Genomic DNA, 10,883 nt, shown 5'->3' on the forward strand with positions numbered 1-10,883 from the left:
TTTTAAAGACAATGCGTGGCAAAGCGCCAGCGACTGCGAAACCTGTGGAGCATGTTTAATCGGAACTGGATCGTGAAATGCATGATATCATTAATTACGCAAGGCTGGCCGAGGAAAAGCTGAAGTTGTACAGGCAAGCCCCGCAGCGCTATCGGTTCCTTAGCGAGGAGCAGGCGAATAAACTTATGGAGATGACTATCGTCGAATCGATTTTTTGACGTCGAGCGAACTTGTTTTGAAGGGTTAAAGTGTCGCCAATAGTAATATCTACGATTCGATCTACGATACATGGAGTGTGCAAAAAAAAACCCTGAATAATGCGAACTCGCCCAAGACACTTTTGGCCAAAAGTCTGCGCCGGCGCCGTCCACATCACACATTCCGTTTCGGAGCGTTGTTCGTGAGTCCTTGTCGCGATGGCGAAGATATTTAAGCCGAGTTTATACTACGACCCCGGGCATCCCGGCAGTCTTGGTGGTGGTGTGAACCGTTTGCGGACTGCTGGGCGCAAGTCATACAACGACGAAATGATGGCTGGGCAATCAAGATACATACACGTTGCATAACATTTTTATCGACATCGGAGGTTAGCATCGTCAAACGAGCGAGGCCAATTCTCCTCTCCTAACTAAGTGACATCACATACGCCACAAAATATGTGTATAGCAGCGATGGACTCTCCCATTACTGTGGTAACAGCTGCCCCCCTGAAACACGTCAGCGAAGTTACTTACTCGTCGCAACAAAAAAAAACGCAATCTGTTACAAACGAATAATACATACGCGTGCAATGCATATCTTTGACAAATTTCTTACAAATGCAACAGGAAAATTCTACTGTATGTTTGAAAAAAATATGGTCAAATCATATGCTTAAGACTTGTATCATGACTATAACAAAAACAATTTGAATGAAATTATTATTCACATGAAGCGTCAAGAGCTATCAAAGCCTGAAAATATTTTACCCACACACTACGATGACACTGAATCGACTTGTTCGTTGCCACGTAAAACCGTAACAATAAAATAATAATGTATGGCGCTGCGGTTGGGGCAAACACCCTTTCCATCAACAAGAGTCGTACAATGGCGCACCGCGACCACGCTCGTAGGCAACGCTACTGCCAGACAAAAAGTGATACGACAGAATAACTGTGTTGCATAATCAGCTAATTTGGTCGGTTTTCCTCGGCGGTCTTTGCCAGCCTCAAAATTCAATTACTTATATCTTTTGCTGTGAGTGCATGGAGAAAACGACAATGCTTAATTGTCCCTAGCTACTGAGGCACCCACGGTCTCCGAGGTACGACAGCATCCAGTCGCCGATTCCCATAACCTCGGCCCCGTTCATGGAAGAAAAAGAAGAGCCCCCCCCCCCCCCCCCCCCGCTGATGAGGACACCCACCGTTGCCAATGCAACCTATCGAAAGGGTTCGTGCGGCCGGTGGACCACTAAAGGCCGCATATCAGTGTTAAATCCCAAAAATCTAGTTTTGAAGGCTATCACCATTAATACCCATACTGAGTGATTTGCTTTTTTGCCAACAACAATTCCTGTGGTCAGTGTTACGAATTTTCTTTCCTTCACGTCACCTTTCACTTTTGTTAGTTATTGTATGTATTTCATTGTTTTCACCTTTCTTGCTGGCACCTTGTAATTTCACTGTTTTCTTTCGTCGTTACCACTTATTTATTATATTGTTTTAAGCACGTATATCGCTTTTTGTCTCTCACTTCACTTTCACCACACTATTTTATTACTTTCGTCTCCCCTCGCCTATCATTTTACGCTCCGCTTATGCCCCGGATGTGCCGCGTGTCGAGAAGGCGCATCCTGATTGGTTGGTGATTGTGTTGTAGCGAAGGATTTCCCTAAATCTAGCGAGTCTTCTTCTGGGCGTCGTGTAGTGAGCATCTCTTTTACAGTGTTGTGGATTATTGAGATCTTGGCCAGTGGCATTTTGTACTGTTTTTATTCGTTTTATTGTTGAACACGACGTCCAATAAGTTAAATCAGCCTGGGTTACTTTGGCTTTGTGGTCAGCCGTTATTGCAGGGTTCTGGGCAGTATCAGAATTGAGGAGGCAGTTTTGTGCAAAGTACCGAATTAGGTAGAAGGGTTAATTGGGGGATAACATCGCCACCCAAAAACATCTAACCGCTTAATTGCAAAGCTGCCGAAATAATTCCGTAACATCAGTGACCCATGAAGATCTACTGGTACTATTCATAGAGAAAAAAAATTGATTGCAGCTGCATCCACCAAAACACACCAAGGATCTGAGGAGCCTCCAGGAGGATCTTTTGTCCAAAAGGATAGCAAAAACAGTCCCAGGGGGAAACCAAAGCAACTTTCCTGTGACAATTTTTTTGCCATTCACGCTGAAAATCGCCCTGGCTACACCACGTGACTTCTTGCTCATTCAACTAGAAAATTGACCCCAATGCATCACCGGTTGCCTTGTGACGAAACTGAGACTCTCTATGACAGGGGACAAGACGTACATTCCCCGCGGGCAAAACTATTTCAATAGAATTACTGATATGCGGTCTAAAGCCTCGTACAAAAAGCACACGCTGTCCCAAAGGAAACTGCAACAGACTCCTCATCCGATGCACATGTGAACCATACCACGCGACGGCGGATGCCGACACATGTAAATGCGGCATACGTATACCGCAAGACTCCAATACGCAATCTAGCGCCACTGTGAAATTGTCGCGTAAGCTCAACTTTTGTGACTGAATGTATACAGCACCTTTTCTTTCGACACTTGTTGCTTTTCAATTCGTGGTCGCGCTAATATGTTCGCCCTAATAAAATACTCCACGTTAAATAAACTAAATGTTACTTGAGGTTTTTTGAGCTACCTAACTTTTACTGGTATCACTTTTTGGACCACAACAAAAGAAAGAGGCAGTTTTACGGATTATGTAATAAAAGAAAAATGCATTTCAACAAATTATGGCACGATATATCATTGTTTGTTACATAATAAAAAGTGCAATTATTGGCTGTATAAAACATATACGAGTATAGGTCATATGATTCACAACAAATTAAACGTAACACCAACCGCATCACTTGACAGCACACAATTATTGTTGACAAATTGGAACAAGGTCACAGTAAACAAAACCATTTGCCTGCAACTCCTTTCTCAACAAAACCTAAAAAGCACTTCCAAAATTAGCTTCGTCACATTTTACTATCGAATTACAAATGATCTCATGATTAAGAATGCTGCCTTGTACTTAAATGTCATGTATTCTTTCAACTATACATGTGTACCAGGTGATAAAAAATAATTAAACCCAAACCTGTACTATGTTGACACATAGGCAATTAATATTTTGTGATTAAGATTGTAAATTATGTGATGCTGTTCATAACATATAAAAAATATTAAATTTTTCTCTTCGGAACTTCTGTTTAGGTTGTGCAATAGCAGAAAATGTATGAGACTATCAAAATACCAACTTTTTTTGCTTCATCCTGGCAAATTCCAACAACAGCTCCACCACTTCCAGGAAACTTAGCAGATGAGGAATATTTTCTTGCTATTTCAATCATTTCAAGGTTTTGCTTTCCAAGGCATTCAGCACCATATATTCTTTTACGAAGGTCAAAGTTTTGGTCCATTAAAGATGCAAAAGATTCCCAATCATTTTCAGTTACACAGTTTCTGAAGCAACAACAACATCAAAAATAACAAAATTTGAAAAGAAAAAAATACTTTGCTTTCACTGTAAGGTCTGCAAATTCCTTAATTGCAGCTTTGACAACTTCATCACCGGCATCAAATCGTTTACGTACATCGCTATGTATTTTGCCTAAACAACATATTTCATTTTAAATCTTCATTTCTGTGTATTTAACTATATCAGAACATCAGCATTTCCACTTTGGCATGCCTTTGTGTAACAAACATGCTTTCTACAACCATGTTCATGGTGAAGTGTATAACATTTATTTTTACAAACAGGATCTGTCATTTTTCAGCAATTCTGAGATGTCCCTTATTCATCAGTAAATGTGCCGAATCAGTCTTATGTCTCTGAATTGAATTCTTTTGGTTTGGCCTCTTTAAGAAGACTGACTTTGGTATTTAAAATGTACACTAGCTTTCGCGAGTACCTCACGCTCCATCAGGTGTAAATAAACACAATGTGATTTACACCTGATAAAGAGTGCCAAAGCAAAAGAATTCAGTTCCCTTATGAATGGTGCTAAAGTTAATGAATGGTTAAAACAATTCCAGTTTTATTACCCTTGAAAAAAAAAGATTAAATTACAAATAACTTTTGGGAGTATTTTCTGAAGAATATGGAAAATCAACCAAATAACTAAAATCTTCTTGCAGTGTTGTTTTCCAAACAATTACATCACTAATTTATATTCCATTTACTTCTACCTGAATCACTTGGATCTGCATTGTATGCCAACCAAAATTCTGGCAATGAATTACACGGAAGATACTCATAATTGCCATAACCCTGTGCATCCATTAGATTTTTAGAAAAGTCCATGTACACTAGTCCTTCATATACCTTATATGTAAGAACATTATTTATAGCAAACAAGAGTGAAATTCAAACTGATGATGGCATAAGTTTTTGTCGAAACGTTTTCTTTTAAACATGACAATGTTAATAACAATATGGGCCAGTCTCTTTATACTCAGAATTATGAGGAAATCTGTGACTTGTGTTCCTAAGAGTGAAATATTCATGGAAATAAACTAGACAAGTTAAACATGGCATTTTGCAAGAGTGACATATCTAAAGGGTTACAATGTGAAACCAAAACTAAGTTTGACCAAAAAGGAATGCAATTTCCCTAAAAAGATGCTACACTTTACAGAAATTTCAGCATTTGGGGTGTATGTAAGAATGGTAAACAAATGATGTTAGTTAAAAACAGTAAAGAACAGATCTTATTGTTGTTTGAGTCAAAACATATTAAAAAGAATGATCTCTGCTTCTAAAACAGCTTTAATACGCCTAAAAATAAGGACACCCAAGTCAATAAGCAAATCACAGAAATGATGACACTTGCATTTTGTAGGACATTGAACTTCAATACAAGGACAAATTTTTAGACATAATTTCATATGGCAATGTTACATATATACAATGAAACAAACTAACCATTTTGCAAAAGAAAATGTTTTAAAGAAAATACCTGCACCACTCGATCTTGCAATCCAGCATTGATGTATAACTCATCAGTTTCTACACCAAGTATAAACTGTGCTCTTATCGGCTTTGGCATGTCCTGAAAAAGCAATACCAGGATGTAATGAACAAACAAACTGCTTTACGCTTACAACTTTATACAAACACACTCACAGTTTCAGACAAATTAAAGAATCGTAATAAACACTGCAAGGTTGCTGTAACAATCGCACTACTTCCTGCCAATCCAACTTGGCGAGGTATGTTTGTATCATAGCTTAATGTAAAGTTTTTCTTGCACAAAGCAATGCTGAAAAATAAACATTTAAAGATTCAAAAAAACTAAACAATCATTTAACAAACCCTTTATCACTGCAATATTGGTAAAACTTTTTGCAGGTTGCTTGTAAAAGACGAAGTCCACCTAGATAACCCTCTTTTTGACTGATTCCATGTAGGTCAAACAAACTTCCAAAAGTAGTGGGATCATTAAGTGGATGTGGCACTAGTTCCTAACAATTATCAAGGAAATCATGACAGTTTTATTTGTAAGGAACATGACTTTTCCAAAAACATTATGTCAATTTTTTAAAAAGCCGATGCCATTTTATAACTAGTTTGTCCTTAATAAAATAAAAGCATTTATTTTTAACAAACCCTACCAACTTCTCAGACTCCTGGATGGTCGCACTAGCCCAAAAATTTCCAATTGACATTGAAATAGTTTTGCCACCAAAACCATCACTTGGATTTCCCATTAGTCCAACTCTACATAAATAAAACACACATTTTCAAAATAAATGAATTTTACTACTGCGAAAGCTTTTACCTGGCATATGTACGACAAGTCATTGGTTTTTGAGTATGCTCTTGTGTTTGTTTCAGTTTAAAGTAAGTTACCCACTTTTCATAGTCATCCAGTGTCTAATTAATAAAAACCAAAACAGGTCAAGACATGTATTATCTGTAACAGTCGGAGATGTTATCATCAAACTTATTCAATTGTAGGCACTTTCAATGTGACATACAACTAAATTTGGTTAACATTATTCTATTGCCACATTGATAGTTTGTCCCGATCATACCCTTTTCAACAGGTACTATCTTAAAGGTATCCATGCCAAGCAAATTCAAATGACAGATTTGGCAACAACCCACAATACTAGTATTTGCACCATTAAGTTTTAACATTTGAATGCTTAAAATTCAAGTAAATATCACATACAACATTCGTTGAATGGGCAAATTTTTTCTCTGAACAGTTATTTAAAACAAACTTACAACTTGTCCAATTAATTGAAATCTTGTGGGAAGTTTCATTCCATAAACTACAGTATCTGTTTCATTGATAAGCCATTCCTAAATGCAAAAGCATCAATGATGCATAAACCCAATTACAATTATCGACACAAAACTCCTACCATATATTTTCCAAATGATCGAAGATTTGTTTTTAAATTAAGCTCCAGGTAGGTATTCACCATTGCAAGAGAGACATTTCGAAAACAATAAAAAACAACACTTGCTAGTAGAGAGTTAGTTTGTCCATCTGTAGGTTTTTCATAAAACTTTTTTACACTAAAAAACATATTATTACCCAAAGGTGCACTATTGAAGATTGGCACGAAAATATACCGATTAGTGTTGGAATCAACTTCAACAATTCCTCTGGTTCCTTGATCCTCTGTTTTTTCCAGCTCATAATATATTACAAGTTCCCCTTTCTATATCACAAGTTCATCTATTAATTTATCAAATAAACAAAACTAAAACACAACTTGATTGCTCGTACCTTGTGCTTAAAATATTTTACAACTTGTGCAATATCACAGTTTTGATCTTCAAACAGCATATCTCCAGCAACCTGCAAATATGGTTTTTACTGAAATACATACATACCAAGTGTAAATGAAGGTAATAATTTTGGTTGTCATAGCAAGATCAGTGGTTCCCAACCTTTTTCAGCACTATCGTTTAATGACGACTTTTTGGGGGAACCATTATGTGATATAGTAGTTAAATTTCTGCAATGCGTCAGTCTCAGGTTTATAACATTATATATGTACTTGTGCACTATTTGTGGCAGAATGACGCGAAATAAAGTTTCGATGGGTTTTGCCTGACTCAATAACCTTCATGGTGTTATCGATTCTCACGCCATTTTATTTCTTTGTATATTGTTCATCTGCATAGTGGTTTTTTTTGCACAAAAATAAACATGATTTGATATTTAGATAAAATGTCTTATGCAGTGTGTAATTTCATCAACGCCTGTTTTGAAACAAAGGATAAATATTAGTAACAGTTAACACTACAAAAGCACATTAACACAAACTGTGAACTTTGCAATTGACATATCCGCATGATAGCATGCACCAAGGCTCTTCTGAAAACACAATCAATGATTTTCTGTTTTGCAATGTATTGCATAAATTTGACCACCATGTTAAAAAGTTTTAAGAATGCCTAGCTTCCCTAATGGGCATCATATAACTGTAAACAAAAACTTACCACCATTACATCATCTTGTACATGTTTGTTTTGCAAAGCCAAACCAAAATCGGCAACAGATCCTAAGCTAGTTTCAATAGTTGTGGATCCATCATTTATTATATTTTCAACAGGAAAATCATTGGCAGTGGCCCACCTTTCAAAATGTTTGTACCTAAAAATTAGTCAAACTAATTTTTTTAACAATGTTGCCAAAGTTTGGGCTTATACATTGTTTATTTTAAACCATTACTACTATTATGCTGTTCTCTTACTTGTCTGCATTTGTCACCAAGTAAACCTCACTAAACAGCTGGCGTCTAAAATGTTTAAAACTATGTTTATTATTTTGCAAGAACCACCAAACATACACAGAATACTCTTACGTGTTAACAACATTCCACCAGTAATCAATTATCTTTTTTCCAGACAATGTAGGTAACAAGGCCTTCGGTGTTCCTATCAACTCCTTGTGGCAAAGCTCGTTGCTATCCTTTGAAATAATTTTGTTTATTGTGTATTCCATTATGAAAGTACACCAAAGTTACTTTTATTTCTCTTTCCAGTTGCACTCCATGACCGGCAACTAATATAATGCATATCATAACTTAGCAAACAATTTATATAGCCTGGTCCCTTTTTAGTCGATGTTCATTCACAAGCTGGCCACAAAAACATTTTTACATTACATTTAATAGTTTTTTACGCAGTACAATTTACAGTACAGTACAATTTTTAAATCAACGGTTATTTCCAATGGTATTCACAGGTGTCGATCATCTCATAACTTTGTCGTAGAACCGGAGAAAAATAAACACTATTGTCATCCTGGCAGACTCCGAATATGTTTCATCGAAAAAAGGGTCCCGCATCAATGAACACCATTTCACGAGATGGTTCATAAGATACAAACGTGTTTGTTCTGCCTATAAATCACAGTACGTCTAATTATTTCAACCAAAATCAAACTGAACGGTTAGTACACTCAAATTACTGGCAGCAAATCCCACATTTGATATCAGAATGGCTTCAAACGCAGGCGATTTTGCGTGTTTTGCTAGGGGGGATACGTCACATTCAACCGCGTGCCAAAATACTTTCCGCCCCCTATAATTTTTTCTAAATCTCTGCATCTGTCAAGTATCTAGTGCTGATTAACGGGAAAGTAATTAAAATCGGTACAAATCCCAGGTATTCCATCAGAATGACTTCAAACACAGGCGATTTTGCGTGTTTTGCTAGGGGGGGTACGTCACATTCAACCGCGTGCCAAACTACTTTCCGCCCCCTATAATTTTTTTTAAATCTCTGCATCTGTCAAGTATCTAGTGCTGATTAACCAGAAAGTAATTAAAATCGGTACAAATCCCAGGTATTCCATGAGAATGACTTCAAACACAGGCGATTTTGCGTGTTTTGCTAGGGGGATACGTCACATTCAACCGCGTGCCAAACTACTTTCCGCCCCCTATAATTTTTTCTAAATCTCTGCATCTGTCAAGTATCTAGTGCTGATTAACCAGAAAGTAATTAAAATCGGTACAAATCCCAGGTATTCCATGAGAATGACTTCAAACACAGGCGATTTTGCGTGTTTTGCTAGGGGGATACGTCACATTCAACCGCGTGCCAAACTACTTTCCGCCCCCTATAATTTTTTCTAAATCTCTGCATCTGTCAAGTATCTAGTGCTGATTAACGGGAAAGTAATTAAACTCGGTACAAATCCCAGGTATTCCATGAGAATGACTTCAAACACAGGCGATTTTGCGTGTTTTGCTAGGGGGATACGTCACATTCAACCGCGTGCCAAACTACTTTCCGCCCCCTATAATTTTTTCTAAATCTCTGCATCTGTCAAGTATCTAGTGCTGATTAACCAGAAAGTAATTAAAATCAGTACAAATCCCAGGTATTCCATCAGAATGACTTCAAACACAGGCGATTTTGCGTGTTTTGCTAGGGGGATACGTCACATTCAACCGCATGCCAAACTACTTTCCGCCCCCTATAATTTTTTCTAATTCTCTGCATCTGTCAAGTATCTAGTGCTGATTAACGGGAAAGTAATTAAACTCGGTACAAATCCCAGGTATTCCATCAGAATGATTTCTGTTTCAGTTATACGCAGGTTTTCCCCCCCTTGGCGTAAACGTGATTCATTCGTTTCTTAAAAACGTAATGCATTTGTATGGTGTTAAACCATTTAGTTGCAGAATTATTTACCTACCTAAATTGATGATCGTTTTGCAATTTTTTTGTGTGTTGTACGTCAGGGATAACATATTCAAGGAAAAATCTCCACGTTTTTTTTCGAAAACTTAATGAATTCTTTTCGTTCGCCCACACTGTCTCAAATCTCGAAAGATAACATACCTTGTTTTTTTTCGATTTGATGTAGTTCTTTTCTCGAATTTATTTTATTAGGAGCTTCTGGCAAAGACATATTTAGGCTTTTGACGTTGAAGTCGTGCTTTTTATTTCGCGGTTAAGGGTCTTATGGTGTAGTTTGTGTGCGTTAATTCTATTTATAAAAGAACATTACAGATTCATGACGACTTGATTTGGTATGGCTGGCACTTTTTCGCAAATCTATTATGTTTTGTTGGTGTTGCAGAGCAATTGCGTTTTCCGTAATTTCTCCAGCATGCTGCTTTATCAAATAAACATGCACTCACAAGCAACTGCAAAGTTTTCTTGGCGTTTATTATCAGCACAAATGCTAATAACAGCGCTAAATTTTAATGTAAACAACGTAAGTGTCCTCAATATACAACGAATTAAAAAGAAATGCCCATTGAAAACTTCGAAGAAGATTACATTCAACAAATCTGTCACGTCTGACAATTTACCACAAAACAGCTAGAAAAAACGTATTTCCGCCTGTCGTTATATGGTTAATACTTGTAGTACAAGGATGAATGTCCACTTAACTCTACGAATAGAATTGAAAAAAAAATATGGCGGAGAGAGTAAAATAGTTGATACTCGTTCATTAAACAAGTAGAAGGTTTGATATTATGTTTTATGGCAAGCCCGTTTAGTTTAAACAATATTTATATCGAAACAAACGCCCATGAAAAGGTGATTTCCGCACGGTAATTAACGTCTGACGTAGCATCGAAACTTAAGTGAAAGATCTGCTTTTCAGTTCCAAAAATATACATTCGACGAGCATATTAATTTATGCGCAAAAGAGAAATATAGGCAGT

At 37.0% G+C, this 10,883-nt stretch overlaps 1 protein-coding gene across 3 annotated transcripts; it reads right to left on the bottom strand.

Annotated features, from left to right (window-relative positions):
* Positions 1 to 2,919: 2,919 nt before the first annotated feature.
* On the bottom strand, positions 2,920 to 8,458 carry LOC145894076 (uncharacterized). 3 transcript variants are annotated; one of them, XM_082982518.1, is made up of 18 exons: positions 8,402 to 8,458; positions 8,220 to 8,333; positions 8,058 to 8,164; positions 7,947 to 7,991; positions 7,693 to 7,846; positions 6,974 to 7,045; positions 6,817 to 6,905; positions 6,603 to 6,759; positions 6,463 to 6,540; positions 6,011 to 6,105; positions 5,844 to 5,949; positions 5,545 to 5,693; positions 5,356 to 5,491; positions 5,189 to 5,281; positions 4,419 to 4,554; positions 3,741 to 3,837; positions 3,485 to 3,689; positions 2,920 to 3,174 (listed from the first exon to the last, which is right to left on the bottom strand). In XM_082982518.1, exons 2-18 carry the CDS (start codon positions 8,274 to 8,276, stop codon positions 3,103 to 3,105), a joined length of 1,848 nt encoding a protein of 615 aa, XP_082838644.1. In that variant the 5' UTR covers positions 8,277 to 8,333; positions 8,402 to 8,458; the 3' UTR covers positions 2,920 to 3,102. The 3 variants fall into 3 exon arrangements, with proteins under 3 accessions (XP_082838644.1, XP_082838645.1, XP_082838646.1); XM_082982519.1 differs by lacking the exons at positions 4,419 to 4,554; positions 8,402 to 8,458 and having other exon boundaries at positions 3,752 to 3,837; positions 8,220 to 8,386; XM_082982520.1 differs by lacking the exons at positions 2,920 to 3,174; positions 8,402 to 8,458 and having other exon boundaries at positions 3,537 to 3,689; positions 3,752 to 3,837; positions 8,220 to 8,386.
* Between the last annotated feature and the right edge of the window lie 2,425 nt (positions 8,459 to 10,883).

This window comes from Ascidia mentula, chromosome 3 (genome assembly GCF_947561715.1).
Source record: "Ascidia mentula chromosome 3, kaAscMent1.1, whole genome shotgun sequence".
NCBI lineage: Eukaryota > Metazoa > Chordata > Ascidiacea > Phlebobranchia > Ascidiidae > Ascidia > Ascidia mentula.

What these genes read in the sequence shown, in the direction of transcription:
- LOC145894076 (XM_082982518.1), bottom strand. Translation starts at nt 8,276, where the DNA reads ATGATATGCATTATATTAGTTGCCGGTCATGGAGTGCAACTGGAAAGA. An exon ending in TCTTTAATTTGTCTGAAACT is followed by an intron (nt 5,282 to 5,355) that starts GTGAGTGTGTTT and finishes TTGCTTTTTCAG; the next exon opens with GACATGCCAAAGCCGATAAG. An exon ending in GACCTTACAGTGAAAGCAAA is followed by an intron (nt 3,690 to 3,740) that starts GTATTTTTTTCT and finishes TTGTTGCTTCAG; the next exon opens with AAACTGTGTAACTGAAAATG.